Source organism: Nestor notabilis, unplaced genomic scaffold, assembly GCF_000696875.1.
Source record: "Nestor notabilis isolate BGI_N333 unplaced genomic scaffold, ASM69687v1 scaffold31312, whole genome shotgun sequence".
In the NCBI taxonomy this organism is placed as follows: domain Eukaryota; kingdom Metazoa; phylum Chordata; class Aves; order Psittaciformes; family Psittacidae; genus Nestor; species Nestor notabilis.
Window position 1 is genome coordinate 1 of NW_009920193.1, and position 23,333 is coordinate 23,333.

Genomic DNA, 23,333 nt, shown 5'->3' on the forward strand with positions numbered 1-23,333 from the left:
ATTAAAATATTATATGAAATAAAAAATAAACTAAATTATATTTTTCTATCCCTAAAATATTCTTTTTCATGCACTTCACAGTTGGCTTATAAGAAACCACTGAAAGTCACAAGAGGACATTTCAAACCCTACAGCCCAGAATTTCAAAGAAATGAAAAAGCGAGAGAGGTGCATGAAGACATCCATGTCTATGTGCCCCATTGTCGTCCTATTCAGAGCAGCACCAGAGGTTCTCCATGGACCCCTCCTGGGAGTGGGACACTGGCTCATTTTTCTGAGCCTGAAGACACAGATAGTGACAATGGGACATACACAGCCCAGGGCTGGAAGGCAAAAACCCAGAAATGTACCTCTGAACCAGAAGATGTTATTAGGAAGACAAGAGTGCTGTCATCTCTGGATTTACAGGAGAAAGATGGCAAAAATACAAGGCACCCAGAAGCAAAGCTTGAGCAAGAATTAAAAGAGGCAAAAAAGAGGCTGGTGCCTTGTACTCAGCAACCACCCTTGTATGATTCAAATGGGACAGACCTACGCAGACCTAGTTCAGGGTACCAAAACAAAGGAGCGCTGTGGACTTCACAGGAGAACGATGCTGACTGGAGAAAAGTTGCATTCAAACGATCTGGTTGTCCTGTGCCTCTCTTATTTGCAGATGATGCTCCACCAGCTTTGCCAGTTGACACAAAAGATGCTCTGAGGAGTCCAGATGCAGTTGCCAGGGAGCACACAGCTGGCCAGCCCAAGTCACCACTGAAGCTCATAGCCAATGTTATCAAAAGGTCCATTTTTGAGCCTTTATCCTCATCTCCAGAGGGACTAAAGCAGGACTCAGATGGCAAAGTCAAAGCCTCTTCAGAACAAGCTTTCTTCAGCTTCCCAAGTACTTCTGGCTATTCCCTAAGCCAAAAGAACAGTAACAATAACAGAGGAAATAACACTCAGCCACCAGAGCTTAAAGCAGGGGAGTGGGCAGGAGGATATTTAGGAAATGGGAGCCATTTCTCAAATCCATCTAATTTTTCTCTTGGCTCTGAAGAGAGATCTCTAAGGGATTACAGCAAGGAGGTATCCTTCCCAGTATACAGTTCTCATACCAGGCCTTCCCAGACAACCAGTATACCTCAGAAATCATCTTGCACTAGAATGGAGGATGTCCCAGGACTCCTAGAAAAGTTTACCTTTAAAGAGACTCTTCCAGGGGCTTCCATTGATGACATGTTTATCTGTAATGAAAAGTACCTCCTTCTTTCATCTCCAGAGCCCAAGAACACCTCCAAGGACAATCTGGATGACTCTGCACAGAAGGGTAGTCTTGGGTCTCTCTTTGATAGACTGAAAAGTAAAGTCCATGACAGAGAAGGGAATTCCTTAATGTCATCTCTGCCTTTCGTGAGGGACCATTCTCCAGAAACCAGGCTCTATTATCCTTCCACAGGTGAGGACCCGAGTTGAATTACTAGTCCTGTTATTGTTATGATGATGATTTAATAGCACTTAACCTTTAAAATATCTGTGTGTGCTCCTGCAAACACTTACCTGTTGTATGCTATGTTTAATTTATAGTTACTTTCTACGTATGAAGACTTAATAATTCTATTTCTTGGCTAAGGTTTAGGAGTTGCTTCTAGTTTAAAGGAATAGAGTGGATTTGTAAGCAGCATACAGCTTGCTGGACCCACGTTTGGTCTGCTTCTCGCTGCTCTTCAGATGTATTTGGGCCAGACAAATGTATCGGCCGAGGTGGAAGGAGTGGTTTGGCAGAGTGGGGTAGCTGCTGCTGTGACACTGGGGCTGTGGTGGAAGGGGGACTGCAGCGGACAAGCAGAAGGACAAGCACTGAAAACTCCAGTGCAGTGTAGAGTACATTTACTGCTCTTTCCATGAGGAGCTCAGAGGCTGAAGCAGTATGTTTGCAACAGCAAGAAGCTGTGCTTTGTGTATGTGGTTTCTCAGCAGATGTCTCTTCAGCTTTGTCTGCTGTTGTAGTGACCGAACTGTAGACGTGCTTTTGGGAGCTTTGTGGTGTCATTAAAGGCCTTTGTTCTTTTATGTGAGAGGAGATAGCACCTTACTGACCTACTCTGACCTGTTTGTGAGTCTGGGCAGCAATTAAAAGGCATCAATTTTCATGTTTGCTTGCAAGAACAAGGTTAGCACTGAAATTGCAGACCAATCTAAGAAATATCGATGTTGGAGACAAAGAGCAGTACGAGTAATCTGAGCATAGGGTCAGAAAGAACTAGGTGTAGCACAGTTTCAGGTCTGAAATATAAGGTATGAGAGCCTTACCCACTGTGATCCATCTTTCCACTACCCCACTGGAGAAAGTCAGTTATGTAACTAAATAACCTATTGAATTTTATTGACTTACCTGTCTGTTTCTTACTTTATTAAATTGCAACCCAAACTGTAACCCCAAAATTGCTGCTGTATTGCAGCATTAAAATAACAATCTGTATATAAAATGTGAAGTCACTGAAATGTTCCCAGTAAGCAGCCAGAGACTTTTTGCATCTTTTTTGCTTCAGAACTACTGCATACTGAAAGAGACTTGGTCTGAAGCTCATTAAAATCGATAGAATAACTCCTGTTCTTATTCCTGAATGTTTGGATTGGATTCTTGGGGGCATCCTTTATCTAACACCTCACAAAATCAGGCATCCCCATTCTGCCAGAGGATGCTAAGGACTGCACGGAACCCACAGAGAGTTGCTGGTGTTCACACTTGTCATGCTGTGGTCTTAAATGGAAAGCTTTTTCTGAGTCTGAGACTAGTAATTATCCATCAACTAAGTCAAGCTGACTTGCTTTTAACTAAATGCGTTACAATAATTGGTATGTGGTGTTCCTACTAAAATGGGAGAAGTTCTTGTTAGGTTTGAATATTGCTTTACTTTATTTATGTTTTCAATATTTTGGAAAACATGCTGGTTTAATATGTGTTGCTTTCCTCTGCTGTTCAAGCCAAAAGAGGAATGATTAAATTATTATAATTATTGAATATAAGCATTGCAAAGTCTGTTCAGAGGAAAAAAAATGCAGCTTTCATCTAGTCATTTGCCCAGGAATCTGTCATCCTCAGTGTTTCAACATTGAAGCTCCCTGAACTTTTTCAAACATTGATATTTGAGTAAATTAAACTGGTAAAAGAGCCAAGTCTGCTTGACTCTCTAAAATGGCATTTCTGTCTCCTATTGGCACTTCTCTGAGGCTCAGGCTTGTCAAACTTCAGTCATGAACTGATGGTGAGCTTTAGCCCACATTATGTCATTATTTTTCTCTTTTGAAATTTACCATGAATCTCAGAAAATTTCTTTTCTTGAAAGAAAAAAAGATACTCCCAGCACCTGGCAGAAACCAGTTTAATGAGGCTCTTTCTCATACTCCTCTTGGCTCTTTCCAGTAGGGCTTTTCTATGCTATTTGAGGCCAGACTTGTTTTGTGTAAGTATGGTGGGTCTTACATTACACTGGTGTTTTCTCTCTCAATGGGCTGTTGGCTTGTGGAGCCAAAGAATGAGCTGGATGGCAAAAGTCCATGGGTTTAAGATGAGACTGGGTGAGCTCACTGAAGAGAAATCCACTGAGGAGTAACTAAATGCTTAGAAACGACTTCCAATTTAGAAAGCTCCTGAACTGAAAAATGCTTGGAGGCTGGGCAAATGTTATGGGAGGAATCACGTATCACTCCCCGGTACCTATAGTGTTTCTTTACACATCCACTGCTGGGCATCCTGGAAGGACCTTCAGTCTCACCCTATGCATCTACTTCTGTTATGTTGCTCATCTTTCCTTACACCTTATCTTAGTTACTTTACCTGCAAATACACATCACGATGTCTTTCCTCTGCTTATGACTTCTGCATTTCAGAGCCAGGTGTCTGTCCAAACTGAAACTATATTCTGTCCTTCTGTCACATCCTGCCAAGTGTTCAGCCACCAGCTGAAGGTCAGCATGAGGAAGCAGAGATCTTAATTACTCAGAAGCAGATTACCCATCACTCAAACTTACGCCCGCGTTACGCCTTCCATATGGGTCTTTCCAGCTTCTAATAATCAGACCTGGTCTAAAAGCTTTCAGGCTAACACTTCATGAGAGCCATTCCTCAGAGCCACTTGGAAATTTGGGACTGTGTGGGGATCCGGCTGCACAGACTACCTGTGCGCTACATAGACAAACCTTACTCGAAGTAATGGGGGTTCATGCACTGTTTTCAGTGAAAGAGTGAGTTTTTTAAGAAATAAAATCCTGTCCAAGTTTGCCTGTAGAATATACAAATGTCTCCAAATAGCCACACTGGAGTTTCTAGATGCAATTCCAGACTCCTGATTTACTGCACAACCATCTTTGAGGCTTTTGTCCCTTTATTCATCCTTTGTGTTCCAACCTGAAGTTGAAAAAACCCCGACTTGATCAATAAAATTGATCAATCAGATGGTTAACTGTTTTCTCCTACTTTTGACTTACAGACACACCTTCAGAGGACAAGGCCACGAAGGTGGTTGGTTATTGCCAGATGTTTGTCACTCCAGGGTTGCTTCTTGATAGTGATGGAGATGGGAGGAATATCTCTGTCCCTGGCTGAGTGGGGATCATGTGAAAACATTCCTAGAACTGTCCCTTAGATGAGACTTGTTATAACTCAGTTTGTGACTGTGTGTTGTTTACATGGCTCCCTCCATTAAACAGGGCAACCAGTTCTGCTGATGAGAAAATTAGATGTGCTATGAACTCACTTTGCTGGTTTTGTGCACTTTTAGGTTGAAAAGTGATTTCGTGCAAGTATTTCAGGTTCACACATGGTTCCCTTTACCACATCTTTGTACCACTGAAAGTCTGTGTGTTGGTTATGTTATTATCATCTAGGACACTGTTAGCTCGGTGATTTCATGTTTTAGAAGAGGACTAAGACACTGCAAGATTATATTACACACCTAAAACCACATGAGAAATCTATGGAGAAGCAGAGATGTGAAGCCCACTCTTGATTTCTACTGGCCTTTTCATCTCCTACCTTGTGCCAATTCCTGTCTGGTTTGGGATGCCAGTGCCCCAAGAGACGAGTGTAGCTTTGCCTCTCTTTTGCAAAACACTGAAGTACTTAAAGTGGTCATGATTAACATCAATGGCTTTACAAAAATATGGAATCTTGGACACTTACAGAGGAAGCCAATGGATTAGTGTAACATTATGTTGCCAAAACAGTTCCTGCTCCAAGACTTTCTGTGTATTTAGACTACAGTTATTACCGTGGCACAGAAACACCTCAGGAAAGGGAGGTTGAGCTGTGACATGCAGAATGACAGCAGTGGTGGTTTTCCCTGTTAGTCTCCAGGGCAGTCAGCAGTGCTCTCCCATCTAATAGAAGGTATCACCATCTTAACATCTTCATATGACAGCTCCCTCTTTGTTCAGAGGACCTCGAGTCTGTTAAGAAAACCAGTACCTTAGATTTATATGGTAAGGGAGGGGTTGTCAAAAAGCACTGGACTTAGGTCAAGTAGATCACTCTGAATGCAGTAAGGGTTTTGCTGCTTATGGCATTCAACGGCAGTATGCTCTAAGCCAAAGCAAAGTGTCTTTGAGGCTAACCCGTGGATTACCAAGCTCTAACAAAAACTGGCATAGGAGCCAGCATTTTAATTTTATGGATGTTATTTTTCTTATCTCTTGTGACATACACATATGAAGATACCAAGTCCAAGTATCAAGAATTGGAGGTTTCCTCCAACTTTGTAGTGTATTCTGTGACACTATCAAGTTGAATAACTATAATAATATTAAATAATATGCAGTTTCCTGTGATTTAACAGTTGCAAATCAGATATGTTGGTACGGTGTCTTGACCAAACTCCTAGTAGCTACTGTGAGGCAGAAATCAAGAATAGATTAATGAAGATTTCAGAATTATTTGTTCCTTTCCCCATTATAATTAAGAACTAAAACTATGGCTGACCATTCCTAGTGATCCAAAGTCATGTTAGCTGGGAAGGAAAAGCTCCTCAGTTAATTTGGAAGTTAGGGAGATGCTAGAGTAGAATCATAGAATCATAGAATAGTTAGGGTTGGAAAGGACCTTAAGATCATCTAGTTCCAACCCCCCTGCCATGAGCAGGGACACCACACACTAAACTGTGTCACCCAAGGCTCTGTCCAGCCTGGCCTTGAACACCTCCAGGGATGGACCATTCACAACTTCCTTGGGCAACCTATTCCAGTGCCTCACCACCCGCACTGTGAAGAATTTCTTCTTTATATCTAACCTGAAGTTCCCCTGTTTAAGTTTAAAGCCATTACCCCTTGTCCTACCACTACAGTCCCTAATGAAGAGTCCCTCCCCAGCATCCTTGTAGGCCCCCTTCAGACATGGGAAGGCAGCTATGAGGTCTCCACGCAGCCTTCTCTTCTCCAGGCTGAACAGCCCCAACTTTCTCAACTTGTCTTCATATGGGAGGTGCTCCAGCCCCCTTATCGTCCTCGTGGCCTCCTCTGGACTTGCTCCAACAGCTCCATGTCCTTTTTATGTTGAGGACACCAGAACTGGACACAATACTCCAAGTGAGGTCTCACAAGAGCAGAGTAGAGGGGCAGGATCACCTCCTTTGAACTGCTGGTCACGCTTCTTTTGATACAGCCCAGGATACAGTTGGCTTTCTGGGCTGCAAGCGCACACTGCCTGCTCATGTTCAGTTTCTCATCAATCACCACCCCCAAGTCCTTCTCCACAGGGCTGTAAAGTAATTAAGTAATAAATAACTCCCTAGAAGGAATAAGATGGTCAGAAAGAGAAAGCCCAAGTCTAGAAGAGTTGAGTTAATATTCGGAAAAAAACGTATTTTTAAGATCTTTTTTGTAGCTATCAAGCTTTAAAGCTTGACATGTTTCGAGTGGACAAATTATTAATATTATCTAATTTTACTATTACAATTCTAAGTTTCAGATTTAAATGAACTAGCAAGTGTAAAAGTCCATAAATTGAACATTTTTATATGTGAACTCCTTGTCCAAATCCTCACAGCCTGGCGGCTAAATTCTATGCCTATTCCATCCCTTTAGAAATGGGAAAGATTAATGCTAGTCATCTAGAGTAGAACATACAGATGCTGTGATAAAGAAGAGTGGTTTGGGTTTTTGGTTGGATTTTTTTAATTTTTTTTTTTTGTTAATTTGTTTGGAAATAGCCAAAGAAAAATAGTTGAGCAGAGCACTCTGGGTGACATTTTAATGTTGAAAGAAGTGCTCTGTCCCACTGCTTCTGTATCCCTGCAATATGGCAAGACCACAAATCTGAGAGACAAACTCCTGTATTGTCATGCCAATTCTGTCACTCTGTGTGTGTTTCCCGGCACCTTCTTTTTCCTGTGGCTTCAATGATCCACATTAAATTAGTAGAGAACATCAGTGCTGCAATAAACGCAGTATATTGCATACAGGCAATAAATGTGACAGACTGTAACTGTCAGTGCATTCAGGTAGGTCCATCAGATGCCTCATCACTGAGTGGTTTGACATGATCCTTCATCCATCCTGTAGGATTCTCAGGTGGAGACTATGAAGGACATTGCCTATCTCAGTTAGGTAGCTATTGTCTTACAGGGTTTTGGGTACTGTGTTGCTTGAAAGGCTGAGCTGTTTCAGAGCAACCTAAATGGTTTTTCTCTGCAAAGCAAGGCGCAGATACTTGGCTCTCCATAGTAGGTTGACATATGGAGGACTGTGGATGTTATGAATCTATTCTGTGTGCAGACATGGGCTTCCTGTGCTCATGAGATGGCTCTTGGAAGTCCTTTGGGGACGTCATTGACTGTGTCTCTGTCTCAAAAAGGTGAAGAGCTCCTGAGCCCCATCGCTGAGGAGGAGGTGGGTGCCCTTGTGGTACAGCATGCTGCTTTTCCTCTAGACCTTGTAATGCTTTTTAAATTATTGATATCACTCAAAGAGGAGGAGGTAGGCAAGCAGGCACTTATTCCCACAGCTGAGAGAAGAAAGGGAGCGTGTAATTACTTGTGTTTCCTGCTATGCTGGGCTGTAAAGTTTGCCCTTTGCATATTAGGGAATTTGATTTCCCTATCGACATGACTGCAGGGTAGTTACTGCAATCTTCTAGTTGCACAGGGAAAAGCAAGGTACATGAGTTTACTACTCAAAAGAAGTAGTGGCTGATACGCCCCACGCCTTCCTCCATCTCATGCATTCAAAGGGCTTTGTGGCTGACTGTCACTGCTGGGGGCAGAGATGGGGTGAGGCTGGACTTGCACTCTGGTCTGCAGAGCGTGGGGCAGTGCGTGGCACTGGTGTGACCCCAGCAATCGTGAGCCATCGGAGAGTCCCCATCGGGTCAGCAAGTAGGAGCAGTGACAGCCTGGGCAATGCTGGAGCAGGGGAATCCCCTGGGAGGCTGGAGACCCACCTAGAGGGCTATTGCACCTCCCTGCTTTCACTTGAGGGTGTCTCCTGCCCAAGAAATTGCCCTGCAAAAAGGATGGTAGGACCCAAACCTGCTCTACGGGACCCTCTGAGGTTGCAGCTTTATTGAGCAAAAAGACTGGGCTCTTCCAAAATTGAGATTGCCCAGAAAAATCAGAATCTCTGCCTCAGATTACTTGGATTTGCTATTATTGCTTTACTGTCTGGGATGAATGTGTTTCATGGATCCTGATTTTAAATTAGGGCTTGAGATGGAATTCCTACTTCAGGACTGGGATCCAGGACAAAGCAGAGAAGAAACATTTACAGTGGGAGAATGGGAAGTGATTTTAATCTGAATACATCTTGCACCCAGGCAGCCAACTGTTACCTCGAAGATACAAAGGAAAATGGCACTGTTAGCTTTAAATAATGTACATTTCCAAGATGTTGCCCAGCTGTTAATCATTAACCCTGTAGCAGGTTGAAGTGTAGGGACAGATGTTCCAAAAATGGTTTTATTTTCTGAAATAGAGAATGAAGCTATGAATTAGACAAATTAAGAAGAAATTCAAATATTTACACCCAGTTGAAACAAGATGCTGGAAAAACAGGCATGATAAAATTGCTGCAATTAAACGTAATTTAATTTATAATTCTGAAAGCATGCTTCCTCCAAAGGCAGCCTTGGAGTTTTCCTTATGGAGTGCATTGTTGTGATGTATGGATTTTCCTGACTTATTATGGCATTTTAATCAACAGTTCAATGATGTGATAATATTCCTAAAGCAGAAAAATAAGTGACATTTGTTTAGACATAATTAATGAAATATTTATGTTGCATGAGGCTGTGTGATAAAGCCTTGTTCTCTTAGTCCATTTGCTTCTGATTACATTTGTGATTTTTTTATATGACCAGACATTCTGACGCCAACTATTTTACACTGAGCAGATGTCATGTAGTAAAAATGGGTGCCAGATGCTACAAGCCACATAAGGGTAATTTGTTTAAGAGCTGGCTCAGACATTTTGCATTCAATTACACTGTATAGTGAGCCTTATACAATCATTTGGGTAATATGGCTAACTTCAGATATACATTTTAATGAATGTTGAGTGCATTCAGAGCAGCATGCTGCACACAGGGTGCTCAAGGAATTAATTTATTTGTACGTAATACCTGAAAAAAATCAAATAGACCCAGAAAGAGTTTTTGACAGGCATCAAGAATCTAATTAGTGCCATCAGCCGAATTTCCACATTGCTCTAGGTGCTGCTGATTAGAACTCTGGGCAGGTGCAAAGTGTCTGTGTAAGTTAAAGAACAGTATTTTTTGCTTCACTGACTATTTTGTTTCTGCATTTTAGGATGTGAACACCTGACTGTCAGAAAACAAGCTACTGAGTATTCCACTTCTTCCTCTGATGATGAATTTGAATCCAAGCCTTCATTAACACATAAGGTAATCTCGACTTGGAAACAGAAAGATATTTCCTCAGTTGGACTGTGTTTAAGATTCATCATATGATTTTGATCTAAAACACACAGCAATTTCTTGAAGTGGGGATTGGAATGTTTTATCAGTGAAGGTTACGTGTCATGGAGAAAAAACACATCAAAACTCTTTAAGGAAGATGATCATCAAAATTCCTTTTTCGTCTTTGGATCTTTAATTCCCCCAGGTTGCACCAGTGTGACAGAGGAGGTCTTAATTTGACAGACAGACATGTTTTACTGAAACCACATTGAAGCTGCATTCTTAAGTGGCCTTAATATGTAGCCCAACAAGCAAACTGTTGAAAAAATTAAAGTAAACAGATGCAGATTTCCTATGGGGAAATACAAGTTCATTTGAGAAGCACTACAGGCAAGTTGTTTGGAAACTGCTGTGTTTATCCTAATCAGCAGCACTGCATGAGCCACCAAGTTGCACCCAGAGCCTACACGCCGAAAGGGCAGGCTGCACAGCAGGGTCTCTGAGTCCTAATCCGGTTCCTGTGGCTAGCAGTGAGGTTAAAGCACCAGTGAACTCTTGATGCCTAGCTCTGATGTGAAGAAACAGAGCTTTTTTTATTGCCTGAATAGCTCATCAGAAATGTGTTTACCTCTTTCCTGTGGAGAATATCGGTAAATGGAGTTAATAGTACAAAGTGGCCTTTTGATTTGTTGCCTTTGAGGCGGGGTGGAAACAAGGAAAGCAAGGCAAGAGGCTGCCCAGTACTTTGGAAAAACAGCCAAGCTGAAATTTAAGTGGGACTGTAGATAAAAACCCAGTTGCACAGCTCCAGAAGAACAGAAGTGCCAGGAGGTAGAAGAACAGCAGTGTGTGGCAGCACATCCCACTAATGGCTCTGTGTCAGGATGCACTGAGATGTCAGAATTCATCATTCATCTTTCCCATTACAGGAAAAGCAGTCTATAGTAAGATAATATTATGGTGAATTAAAGGTGAATTAAATAAAGTCTAAACAAAATAGAGAGAAGAATGGAGATAGGGGAGAAAACTGGATAGGAGCAACTCCCAGTAGTTCAGGCAGGCACAGGGACAGGCAGGACCAGGCAGCAGGGAAGGCAGTGCTGCCAGGCAGTGCCAGAACCAGGGTGAATGAGCAGCTGTCACACATGGGTGTTAGCAGTGATTCAGTTTTGATGCACCTTCTCCACTCAGCTTGTTTCTCTCGGCTACCACCTAGCACCTCTTTGCATGCCAGTTCTTGCCTGCTATTTCACCACTACTATTTGTCTCTGGAAAAACTCAGTGGGAAAAAGTTTAGCAAGCAGCTTCCTCACTTGATAGTTTTTTGTCTTGTCTACACTGCTCATATATTCTGTCTCCTCCAAAATGGGAAAATGACAGCTTTGAAGCACTTCCAGATCGCTTGGGTCAAGGGCAAGATGGAACAAGCACAGGTGATTCCCTTGGCCAGCGCTGTAGCTGCCCCGCTTTCCCAGCAGCAGCGACAGGTACCCCAGGGAAAGGGAAAAAAACCTCTGTAATGCCATAGAGAACTGGCACTGGGGAGCTTTTCACATGACTTCGGGTAGTGTCCTGTGATGGCTGTTTCTGATAATAGGATATATCCCTTTTACTGTGTTACAAGTGATCCAAAGTGAATTTTACTAGTTAGCAGCTACAGCAGTAGAAACGGATTGAGTTTCCTTAACCCGGTGCTTCCCCCTCCATGTGCCTGGCTTTTTCCCTGATCATGCTGATGTCTGCAGAAGCAACTTTGTGATTCAGACATTTTTTTATTGATGGACACAGTTCACACTCACTTAGGGTTGCAGTAAGAGCTTGTAATGATTTAAAGTCAATATAGGCAAATGCATGAAAGTATTCTTACATGCATATTTTCATTTCAGTTAGGTTGCCCCCAGCACCCTGTAGTAGTGCATCTTGTTTTGAGTATGGGAGTCAAGTTAGATGAGATCCAGAGGTCTCTCCCACACCCTTAACGTTCTGGGATTCTGGGGTAGGTTTGAGGAAAACTGTGATGGCATACTTATGCTCTGATTGCCTTTCTTTATTCCTCTCTCTCTTTTGTAGACGAAAAAGTCTATCATCAGAAGGAGAAGGAAGCTGGAGAGGGAGACAAAGCAACTGATTAAACAAGAGGAACTGAAGAGGCTTCACAAAGCACAGGTGAAAACGTAACTCACAGGTGTCACTCTAGGCAGACAAATGGGACTAGTGAGGATGGGGACTACCTGTGTGGGCTCTGTGCTTCATCTCACTTCTCGTTGTGGCCTTCTGTGTTGAAATCCCACCAAACCATCAGCCAGGAGCAAGAAGATGTATGAGGCAGGGCCTTGCATCTCTATTTGTGACAAATCCACATGTGCCCCAGGACATCATCATAATTTTGTAATTGTGTATGAAGAACAAGAGGAAATAGTAACTGGCAATGAGAGAAGAATACACTGGAGAGGGAAAGAGATAGAAAGGGGAAGTAACATCAGCCCCTGAGAATGTAAAAAACTTGGCTATTACCCCTATGCACTACAGGAGGGTATGAAAATACAGTGATGAGTTTTGTTCTCTCTCTGCCATAACAATGAAAGTGAACCATTTTCTTTGTTAATGATGCAAAGTCACTTCACTTTATGTAGGCCCTGCTCCTTGGAAGCTGCTGGAAACGCTTTGGACTCCACTAATGTTTCTTATTTTCAATTACAGTTCAAAGATTTCACTTACCATACATACATATCTATATGCATGGGTGTGTGTGTGTGTGTATATATATGTATGTGTGTGTATATAGATGTACACACACACAAAAAAAACCCCAACCCTTAGTAGCTTATGTGGCCATTAGCAACTTTTATGTGTGTGTGAACACTTCTCTGCTGAAGGAGAGAGAAACCTGAGCTAGATCTAATCTCATTAATTCAGGTTGTAATGGTAATCAAGATATGGTACTGGAAAGAGCAGGCTTTTTGAAGGCAGAGTTGTCATTATCTTGTCTTGTATTACTTTAGCAGGTGGGTAGTTTTGAGTGGAGCTTCCACTTACTATTTCTTTACCAATATTAAGTTAAAAAAGGGAACTAACAAGTTGTTTTTCAGATGTGAATCTGAAATCTCTGGTTTTGTAGATGTTGCTGCTTTTGTAAAATGTACTACTGAAAAGGAGAGAAATTTTGTGTTTGAACCAGTGGATTTTTGAAAATGCTTATATGTAGCTGTTACCATAAATTCTGTGGCAGAATAAAACCCCTGGGGAAAAAGCCCCAGTGTCTTATTTAATCCGAAGTAAGAGCAACTATGTTATTTTTCAGCTAAGGACTGTGAATTATCTCAAGCTAAAAAATAGATACATAAACACCTTGTCTTGTTTTATCCCTTTGTGGAAATAATGAAGTCCAAGCTTTTTGAACAATCTTTCATATTCATGAGGCTGTTGCTGAGGGCTTGGCTTGGTATGCCCTAACACAGCCTGAGATGAGAACTGCTGAGTATCTACCTTTGACACGTTTCATGCCTATTATCCACACGGCACAATCTTATTTAAAAGGGGATGGACCAGTGAATGTAGAAGTCGGTCCTGAAGTGCCACTTCTTAGGTTTTAGACCCTTTCCTTCATGTGTCAAAAGCTTGTGAAATATGAAAGCAAAACAAAAAAATTGAAACCCCATAGACAACAAAATAGCTAGCAAAGCTCTAGCTGTAAACCTTCAATATTTACATGACTTTTATTCAGGTAGCATCTCAGAATATGTGCCTCAATGTGTAAAGTGTTGACTTTCACACCTTGCAAGACCCAGAAATGTTATGATCTGTGTTTTACAACAGGAGAGCTAGAGTTCAGACAAAAAACTAGGTTCTTCTTGTACCTGTGATACCTCCCCACACAAACGTGGATAGATACCGACTGGAATTATTAAATTGCTTAGGCATCTAATGTGCTCAATGAGTTTGCAAATCCCATGACTCCTCCGAGACTCTTTCAGGCTGTTTCTCTGATCACTGAGACATCTTTTGTCTCTGATTTTTTAAGCTATGTCTGTAGCTTTTACATCATTACAATTTTGCAGGCAGTCCAGCGCCAGCTAGAAGAGTTGGAAGAAAGACAAAGAGCTCTGGAGATTTTTGGTGTCAAACTGGAGAGAGAACTAAGAGGAGAATCAGGTAAATGAAGCAGTGTATGTTTGGTTGGTTTTTTTCTTTCAAATCACATTTTTCGAAACAGAGAGGTTTTAGTGGTTGTCATAGAAATACAGTTTAGTGCAGAATCTGAAATGAAACAATAACTAGAAGGATCAAAAAATCACTGTTTGCCTTTTTTTTTCCCAACCCTGTTAGCTCAAGTACCTTTACATTGAATGATAGCTTTTTACTGTTGGTTGTCACAGGTTTGGAATTATTTGCCTGTTGAACCAGAATCTACATTCTCCCCAACCCCCTTCCTCCTCCCCCATTTTTTTAAAGCCCTGTCCTGAGCTTAATTTCATCCCCTGGAGGGAACCCGTGAGGTTTCCAGGAGCTGTATCTGTATCTCAGTTACCGAGCCAGCAGCAGCCCATGCTTGGTAACAGAGTCCTTTATGACTTCTCCAGAGTGTGAGATGCCATTAATGCAATTAGAGTCAGTGGCCATGCTATAGCAACAGCAGCATGCAGGCACACAGACCCAAACCACACGGTTTTACCCCCAATGTGTAGAAGGTAACAGGGACATTGTCCTGGCCCCTCCAGGTTGGAGGCAAGGTTTTCCCTCACCTGAACTGACAGTCCCAAGCACCCAGCACTGTGTCATCCTGCCCCCAAACCAGCCTTGCCACTGCTCCCCAGCACACATGGAGTGATGCTGGGGAGACCTCCCACAAAGGGACGGGACATCTGGGAGCTCCTGCCAGGCTCAGAATGGGGATGGGACTGTGAACCATGTGTGTAAAGGACTTCAGAGGGGGCTGTGGTTCTGTGCTGAAAGGTCTGGGGAGCCTAGTTGCAAATGTGTTTATTTACCTCTGTTTTAGAAAGCTGAACCTTGTGCTTTCATGACAGGCAGTTGCACAACACTAAAAACCTAGATATGTTTTGGCACCTGATCTTGTTGTTGTGTTAGGCGGGCAACCTAGCACAATATCTGCAGGTTGGCTTTTTTTAATGCCATATTTCTTCACAGTTATTGTCCCCATTCTAACGCTGAAATAATCAGTTCAGCAAGAGAATGTTTGCCCAACCTTTTATATTTATTAACTGGTTTCCTATAATTGATAGTGCCAGCCTATTTCAACTGTTATTTAAAGGCTAGTATCTTTTTCCTTAAATGAAAGAATAGCCTTTATGAAATGGCACCCACTTTACCACCTGTGAGAAAGTCTGCTAAAAAGACTTTGAGGATTTGTTTTGATTAGTTTTTTTCTTTACTGCTGAGCTGTGTAAGGGTGGTTGGTTTTTTGGAAACCTCAAAATCCAGAGAGGGACAAGAGGCTTCTAGCTCTTGGGATAGACGCCAAATACCAAGATAAATGGCCTACAGCCACCTCTTGTTTTTGCTGTTTTGACAATCGCATTTCCTAAAGAAGGCTGTCTGCCGAGAGATTGATGCTTCTCATTCTCTCCCCATCTTTAGTAATTGGATTGCCCTCATTAAGGTGAAAGTACTATTTTTTCTCCCTGTTGATTGTGTGTAGGTGGCCAGTTACAAATAGGGCAGATACTGAAGAGTAGGATGTTACCGTGTCTTAATAACTTTCTTCTGGTGCGAAAGCATGAAGCTGTAAGTTTCCCAAACAAAATGTGAATGCTTTGTTGCTTGTAATAACATACATGTAATGATGCAGGAATTGGTGTGTTTAATATTCTGTTCAACCTTCTTAAAAATAATGAGCATTACTGTTTAATGAATGACCAGTGTTTATTAGGTTAAGTTGTATTTAAGCAGGTCTGCGCTTACGCAATTCAAGTGATTTAATAGGTATTATTAAGGTAATTAGAAAACGATCACAGTTCAGCAATAATATTGAGCTGCAAAGGTTGTGAATAACCAAATTTAGAGACAGGCCTGCAAACACTAGTCTTCAGTGACATTTACGCAACTCTCCTCTAATAATTCTGTAAGCCTGGGATGAATGGCCCCTTTGTTAGGAGGAGTTATTCATTAGCTCCTCAACTGAATTAGAAGAGAACATGCGTGGGTGCGAAACAACTGCCATGAAGACTGATGAGCAAAATGAGGCTTTGATGATCTTCTAATTGTAGTGACAACAATTCATGCATTTGAAAAAAAAAAAAAAAGAAAAGAAATAGTATCAGTCCTATGAATAATTTTCCAAGCCCGTTATTCCCTTTATTCTGGTTCAAAATACCAAGTAATAAACCACTGATGTACTGTCGCTTTGTTTTCCGCTGACATTTGTGGAGGCTTATGGAGATCTTCTGCCTACAAGAAAATACAGAAATAAAAATCTCGAAACACGTTTTCCAGTGAAATTAGCATAACCCATCAGTGACTAAACAAATCATGAAAGAAAATCTGTGTTGAGAGAACGTTAAGAAATCTTTCTGTGTTTTGGAAGGTGAACAAATATCTGCACATGTTGCCCTTAGTTTTTTATTTCGTAAGGATCATATTCAAGGTTTCTGAGAACTTTCAACCAGAGTCAAAAGAACTCAGTTAAAACCCTGTAGGAATGAGGAATACGAAGTTTAGCTGTTCCTGAAAGGGTGCAAACTGGCCGAGGCCCCTTTACTGTGTGACTGCTCTACAGAGGGACAGTGTAGCATCAGTCTGGAGAACAGGAGGTTGATGGTTTGAGAACCATGTTCAGTAAATACTCCTATGCAGCCTGTCATTCCCTAGAAGTATTGAAAATAGAAATAGCTACAATGTAATTAGAAGGGTACCTGACTTTCAAACAGGATCTAGGTTAAAGGAGACTTGTGTAAACCAGGAGGAAAGTTTTGATTTAGAAGTGCTGTAAGAGCCAGTGTGGCTCACAGATTGTTTTCCCTCTAACCTTTAAAAGGATCTGTCATACGGCATAATGCAAAATACTTCATTGGCTTGTTCTGCTCTTGGAAGGCATAAAGCACTCTATAAGACTTAAATAACTATTAACATTATAAGTAACAAACATTTGAAAAGCTCAGGTTAAAAATGCCCCTGGGGACACTCAGGGGGGGCATTCTATGGGATGCAGAAGGAGATAAAACAAGGGCTATTTTTATTCTGGCTTGCACTGAGGATTTTGCTAAAATGAGTGGCATTACTCTTTGCTTACCTCGATCAACCTACATACACAGTCATTTATTAAAGGTACACAGATTTTGAAGTGTAAAGAGGAAACATAAAAAACCCCAAACCCATTTTGCCTAATCAAGAAAACAGCAAAAAGGGACATACACCTACCTACAATTGTGATGTTTTTACTGTCAGTAAGTTAGACCAAATTTCGATGATAACTTCTGATGGTGGCACGTGAAGACTCAGAGTACTAATGCTGCATCCCTGCTCTGGGTCTGGGAGAAGCCACTGTTGGCATGTCCCAGTGAGAACTGCTCCAGCAGTCACTTGAGAACACAGTTTTTTTCACTGCTCGCTGACCTGGAAGATCCCACGGGAGCACATCAATTACTGCCAAGTTTTAATGGAGTCAGGCAGAAATCGGACCAAGATTGCTCTGCCCATTCCTTCTGTTTAGCTTCCCATTTCATGGTAAATTCAGATTGGGGTGAAATCCTGATAAGAAATTGAACTGCACCCAAGCCAGCATGACTCCTGACCTCAGCACGAGGGCCCATGTAATTCCTCCAACACTGGCAGGAGGATGACCGTGCCTGATGAAGGCACAGAAATGGGCTGGTGAACGTCTAACATTTCCCTTCTGCTCAGGAAGATTGCTAAAGGGCTGCATTGGGTGAGATCACTACCTGCCCAAAGGAGATGGGCTTTAAACTGCTGTTCTTGAGTGGAGTCAAATCCTGGCTTTGACATTAAAGTGACGGACAGCTGAAGAAGTAGAGGCAAGAGGGTAATTCCAGGGGCTGACAACAAAGCACATTTCAAAATGACAACAGAAAGGCATCTGAAACGCTGCTGAACTGTCCAGGACTCTGGCTGTCTTGGCACTTGATAAAGTATAATGGTACTTTTGTAATTGTCATCTCTGGATCTTGAACCTGAGACCTTTGGGCTTATATCTCAGCACCCTCAGTCATCTGTAATAAAGGTGCAGTCCTCTTAAAGAAGGAGAAATCACATAAGTCTTCATCCAGAGAAAATACCCAGGCTAATTTATGGGTGGGTTATGCTTGGTTGTCTAGCAACGTGATATAAGGATGGAGGAGCAGAGAGCTGTGTTCCCCTGCCTGCTGGCAGCACCTCCTTTTGCTTTGTCCCAGGTCCGGCTGGCCCTGCCTCCAACACACAGTGGTGGAGTGTGCAGCTACCATGTGCTGAGGCAGGAGCACAGGCTGGCTGTTGGTTTTATGCTTCTGAAGGGGCCAGCGTGTCACCTGAGTTGTTGCCTCAATCTGGAGCAGTGTAAGATATTTGCTTCCTACAAGTGATCACTGTTTTGTGTCAACAGATGGCAGATGGGCAGAGCAGACATTGTGGGAGGTGTGTTTGCAGTGCCATCACTGCTGCTGTAATTCTGCATCAAAGGGTGTTGGGGTGGTTTTGTTTTTTGTGAAGAAAATTAATGGAAAATGTGAAGTGATGAGTGTGTTAAAAAGGGCACCAAGGAAAAGAAACACACATGTGCTCTGATTTGCCACTTGAAGGCACCCAGGGGTTCTTCATTGCCAAAGATTTTTGTACAGACAGCATTTTAGGAGCATTAAAGGCCCTCACCTAGTGAAAGAGATCCATCCTCCCCTTCAGCAAGGCAGAGTCAAGCTGTGAGCTCTTTGGGAGACAGACCATTTCATGTTTCATGTCTGTATAGGGCCTAACAGTGATGCCCTGGCCCACGGTGTTACAAAACCACCCAATAATAAAAGATTTGTCCTGTCCCAAGCCTTTCCTGTAATTCAAAGCGCATGCAGGCTTAGAGGCCAGTTGGAAAATGAATGGAAACTTGTGGAGGATTGTGTGTCTGATGCCCACACACTGGAAGCAGGGACTAAGCTGATACTTGCCAGCACGTACATCCTGAAGTCCAGTTGCGTTAATGGATATCCGTTTATACATATAGATTAACTGCTGGAGTCCAGTATCAGCAGAGGAACTATATTATCAAAGGCAGAACTAAGAGAAAGAAGAAGTGCCCATTAAGAAAAGAAAGTCTATATGATTATTGAGAAGGAAAAACTTAACCACCTGAACAAAAGTGTTTAATTCTAATGCAACTTTAACTGCTATAAACGACAACATTCAAGCAAATGTAGACGAGAATGTTGTACCTGTTATACCCAGACTTTACTGATGTAAGTTACATCAAGCAAGAAGATTTACATTTGAACTCACACAGGCTTACAAATGAGGACTATTTAATGTGAATTTAAGTGGTAAGTGCATTGGAAGGAAAGCTGGTGATGCACACTTAAGCCTTTTATTTCAAACAGATTCAGGCACCAAGGATGAAACTCAGATGCTACATGAATGGTTTGAGCTGGTCCTGGAGAAGAATAAATTAATGCGTTATGAGTCTGAGCTTCTGATTATGTAAGTAAGGTCAAACATTACTACTAAAGATGGGGAGAGAGGAAAAGCGTACTGAAAACACACCCGAACACCTTGCTGTGTGCTGCAGTTTGAGACTGTTCTGGAATAAATGTACCCAGAGTAGCTGCAATCTGTTTTGAACACAGATTTTCAGTGGAGCCTTCCTTGTCCTTTCCTCTCACAGGGGTTCATTTATTTCAATCCTATACCATACCCTAAAACAATATAGCATGTAGATGCTCTACATTTACATAATGTGCATCTAATGAACTTTATTCTGTGAAAGAAAAACAGTCTGACAAATTTATCTTGGGTTTCATTGGACATAGGGGAAAAGATCTAGGAATTCACTACAGCAATGAAGCAAATAAAAACTGCCTCAGATGCCACTGTGGGTGACGGAAACAATATAGGCTGCAGCTCTGTCGACTCACCTCACCTCCTTGGAAATGTACTCAACAGATAGGCGGAGGTGACTCTCAGCTATTCTCTCAGGATTTCTGGGCCACGTGGGAAGGCGATGAGAGCTGCAGCAGTTATCACTCACCCCTGATTTCACACCAGTGCAGGCTGCTTGTTGCCATTTATCATTTCCATATCACTCAGCACCCAATGCTGTGGGCAGTGATGCAGACCAGCCATTAGCTCCAACTGCACCCCAATTTCTCCCCAGCTGTGCTGATGCTCCCAGGGGCCAAACCTCTTTTTTCCCCTTCGATTGTCATTGGGTGTTGTAGCAGTAATGCTTCTTGCTCACACCGTCTGGAAAACAGAGTTAAAAAACCAAAAGCAGGCTGCTTTTGTCACTGCAAGACACAAAATATTGTCTGGATGTGTTCACGTGTGTTAATTCCCTTCCCTCAGGACCCATTCTTGCGCAGAGAGCCTGCCAGGGCCCTTCCTGTGTGGGGAGCATTCAGTCCTATCCAGAATTACACTGTGGGTGCCACCAACAAAGCACAGCTGGCTAAAGCCTGAAGTGTTGCAGCGTATGAGGGAGCTTAATCTGATACATGATACAAAAGGTGGTAGTGGTACATCTGGCGTTGCTGTGGCAATGTAGGCATGGGCAAACTTTTTAGCCTTGATTGCCTAAGAGGAGAAAATACTGGATAAACAGAACACAGAATCTCTCAGTTGAAATAATATTGACATTTATGTCTTTATGGAAAAAACCTCCCTTAATGTACTTTTTATTGTACCTAGAGCCCAAGAGCTAGAATTGGAGGACCACCAGAGCAGGTTGGAACAAAAGCTGAGAGAGAAGATGGCCATTGATGGTAAGTCAAAGGGAAGTGTATGCTCCAGCCCAGTGACAGGCCATGCCTGTATATATCCCTGTTTGCTTCAAAAGGACCAGAGTGGCTGAGGCTCTTCCTCCTGTGCTCTTCTGCAAGGGCAACCCAGCCAGCAAAATGCAACTTCTGAGATCTTCTCATCTAATTTCTAGTGAAGACAGCCAGGCTGACCTCCTCAGTTTTACACTGAACTGGGTCAGAACCACTTGCACATGTAATTGCACTAATTGTGTGTGCAGGCAGCACTTTGCACTGAACTGGGTCAGAACCACTTGCACGTGTAATTGCACTAATTGTGTGTGCAGGCAGCAACATCCAGGTAACATGCAGTGAGAAGCAATGAAAAGTCATTGTTTCAACCACATAAACACGAAAGCGGTTATCTGCTTTTGTGCCAGACGTAGCATTACTGGGTACCACAGTATTTTGGAACTGCTTTCAGATACTTTGGGTTACAGTTTAGGCTTGCCTTTTCATTTGGTATTAGCAAATGGGGAGCACAGGGAGGAGGAATGAAGGAAGAAGGGGAGTTAAATAGCACTGAATACCCCAAAATATTGTGTTGTGTTTGAAGCACGGGGATTATAAGCGATGGCAGTTTTCAATACATTTTCTGAAAAACACTTTTCATTTTCTTGCAGGTACTACATTTCATGGGTGGGCTTTTTATCTTATAAATTAAAGTTAAACTCCAGTTTTTGTAAACAAGTTGTGCTCTTCCTACAAATTCCAGTCTAAATTTTGCTAAAAGATCTGCTCTAGCCTTTAGGAGCCTTAATGGTCGACCTTAAATGGCCCAAATGCAGAGAAATTTTCCCTGGACTGTACATAAAAACCATTAACTGCTATTGACTTCATTTGTCATTGACTATAATATTAATTTAAGCTGCACACCAGCAGCTAAAATGCGAAGTGTAACAACAGTGTTACCTGGATGTTAACCTCTTGTTTTGTGATCTTTCAGACAGCCTTAAAGATGAAATGGATTTGAATGAGGAGGACGAAATTTTTACTGAGATGATGAAAGTGGTTGAAGAAAGGGACAAACTTGTGTCTACCTTAGAGGAGCAGAGAGTGAAAGAAAAAGCAGAAGACCAGCACTTTGAAAGCATTATATTATCTAGAGGCTATCAGCAGGGCAGGATTTAAACTGCCACATGCAAATAAACATAATTTCAGCAATATTTGTAATCATGGAGATACAGTCTTCTGAAAAATGGAGAAATTAAAATTGAAAATCAGTTTATTTGGGAAACACGTTGCTTTCTTATCAGAAGCGCTTAAGCAGTTCTTTTGCTCATACCAAGTGAGTCATTTCACTATCAGCTTAAAGGATCACTGGAATACAGAACAGGACTGAATTTACCTCTCTGATGGGCATCAGAGTCTGTGAAAGGGAAATCAGAGCTCTGCTGTTTTCTTGGAATTTTATTTTAATGCTGAGAATAGAGTTTCTGAGAAGCATGGTGACATCATTTAGTATTTTTGGGGTGACATTACTTTCCATCTGTTTATCTGAATCTGTATGTAGTTCTGTTAATATTTTGGCACAGCCAATCCATGGTGAACTGTTTAAAGGTCAGAAAGCAAGCATCTCATATGAAAACAAGGTTCGTTTGTATTTCTGGTGGAGGAAGTGTCATTTGATTAATAACTACATATAAGCACTCATTAAAACTACTGTAAATGCAATATCAGAAATTAATTTTCCAGGTATTTGTAAGTTTTAGTGCACTGTGTGTTTTTGAACAAGAAGTTAAAGCAATATTAAATCCCTACATTTTGTAGAACGGTAACGGATTATCAAAGGGGTCACTACCCTTAAAACTGTTAAATGCTCAAAAAAGCTTTTGTATGTCACAGATTAAGGTCTTTAAAATATACTAAATGATAATTTAAAACTAATAATCCAAACCCAATTAGTATTTATAGGGTAGGCTTTACAATGGCTTGATAAAATACATCACAAATAGTGTCATAGCATGTGATGTGTTAAAGATCTCCCTGAAAATAATTCCTCAATAGGACTGCAAAAAAAAAAGTTGATTTTTTTAATGTCAACATTTGATAGAAAATATTCTGGGTATATTTAAGCTACATTTATCTTGCTGCTTAAGAACATACGTGTATTTTTTGCTTAAAGGAAATATCTTCTATCTCTCTCCTCTATACGTGTGTTTGTAGATATTGGCAAAGCTTGTGTGCGGGTTCTCCTTAGTATTCGGTGCAATTCAAGTACTTTGTTAAATATGAGATAATTCTGCAATTTAAGATTGGTAGTATGCCCAACTGTATGTATGATGCACTAGATTTTCAAAGTGAAAAAAACAAGGAGAAACTTAAAGACTGTTTCTTTTTGAATATCATTTTACCTCGTGCACTGAGAAGATGTTACGTTCTTGTTATTTCATGAATGGTGCTTATTTGCAACAGTTGCCTATGGAACAGCCAAAGCTAGAAGCATTCCTGGTACAAAAGCTTTAAAATAAAAAACCTCTTGGTAAGTATTTGTA

The 23,333-nt window shown here is 41.6% G+C and overlaps 1 protein-coding gene across 1 annotated transcript; it reads left to right on the forward strand.

The window, feature by feature from the left end:
* Window positions 1-81: 81 nt before the first annotated feature.
* MICALCL (MICAL C-terminal like) lies at window positions 82-21,969 on the forward strand (the record flags this gene model as incomplete). Its single annotated transcript, XM_010010570.1, has 7 exons — window positions 82-1,438; window positions 9,777-9,871; window positions 11,957-12,052; window positions 13,945-14,038; window positions 19,423-19,522; window positions 20,729-20,802; window positions 21,785-21,969. Coding segments are annotated over 7 exons (2,001 nt in total), but the record flags the coding sequence as incomplete, so codon positions are not given.
* Window positions 21,970-23,333: the final 1,364 nt, after the last annotated feature.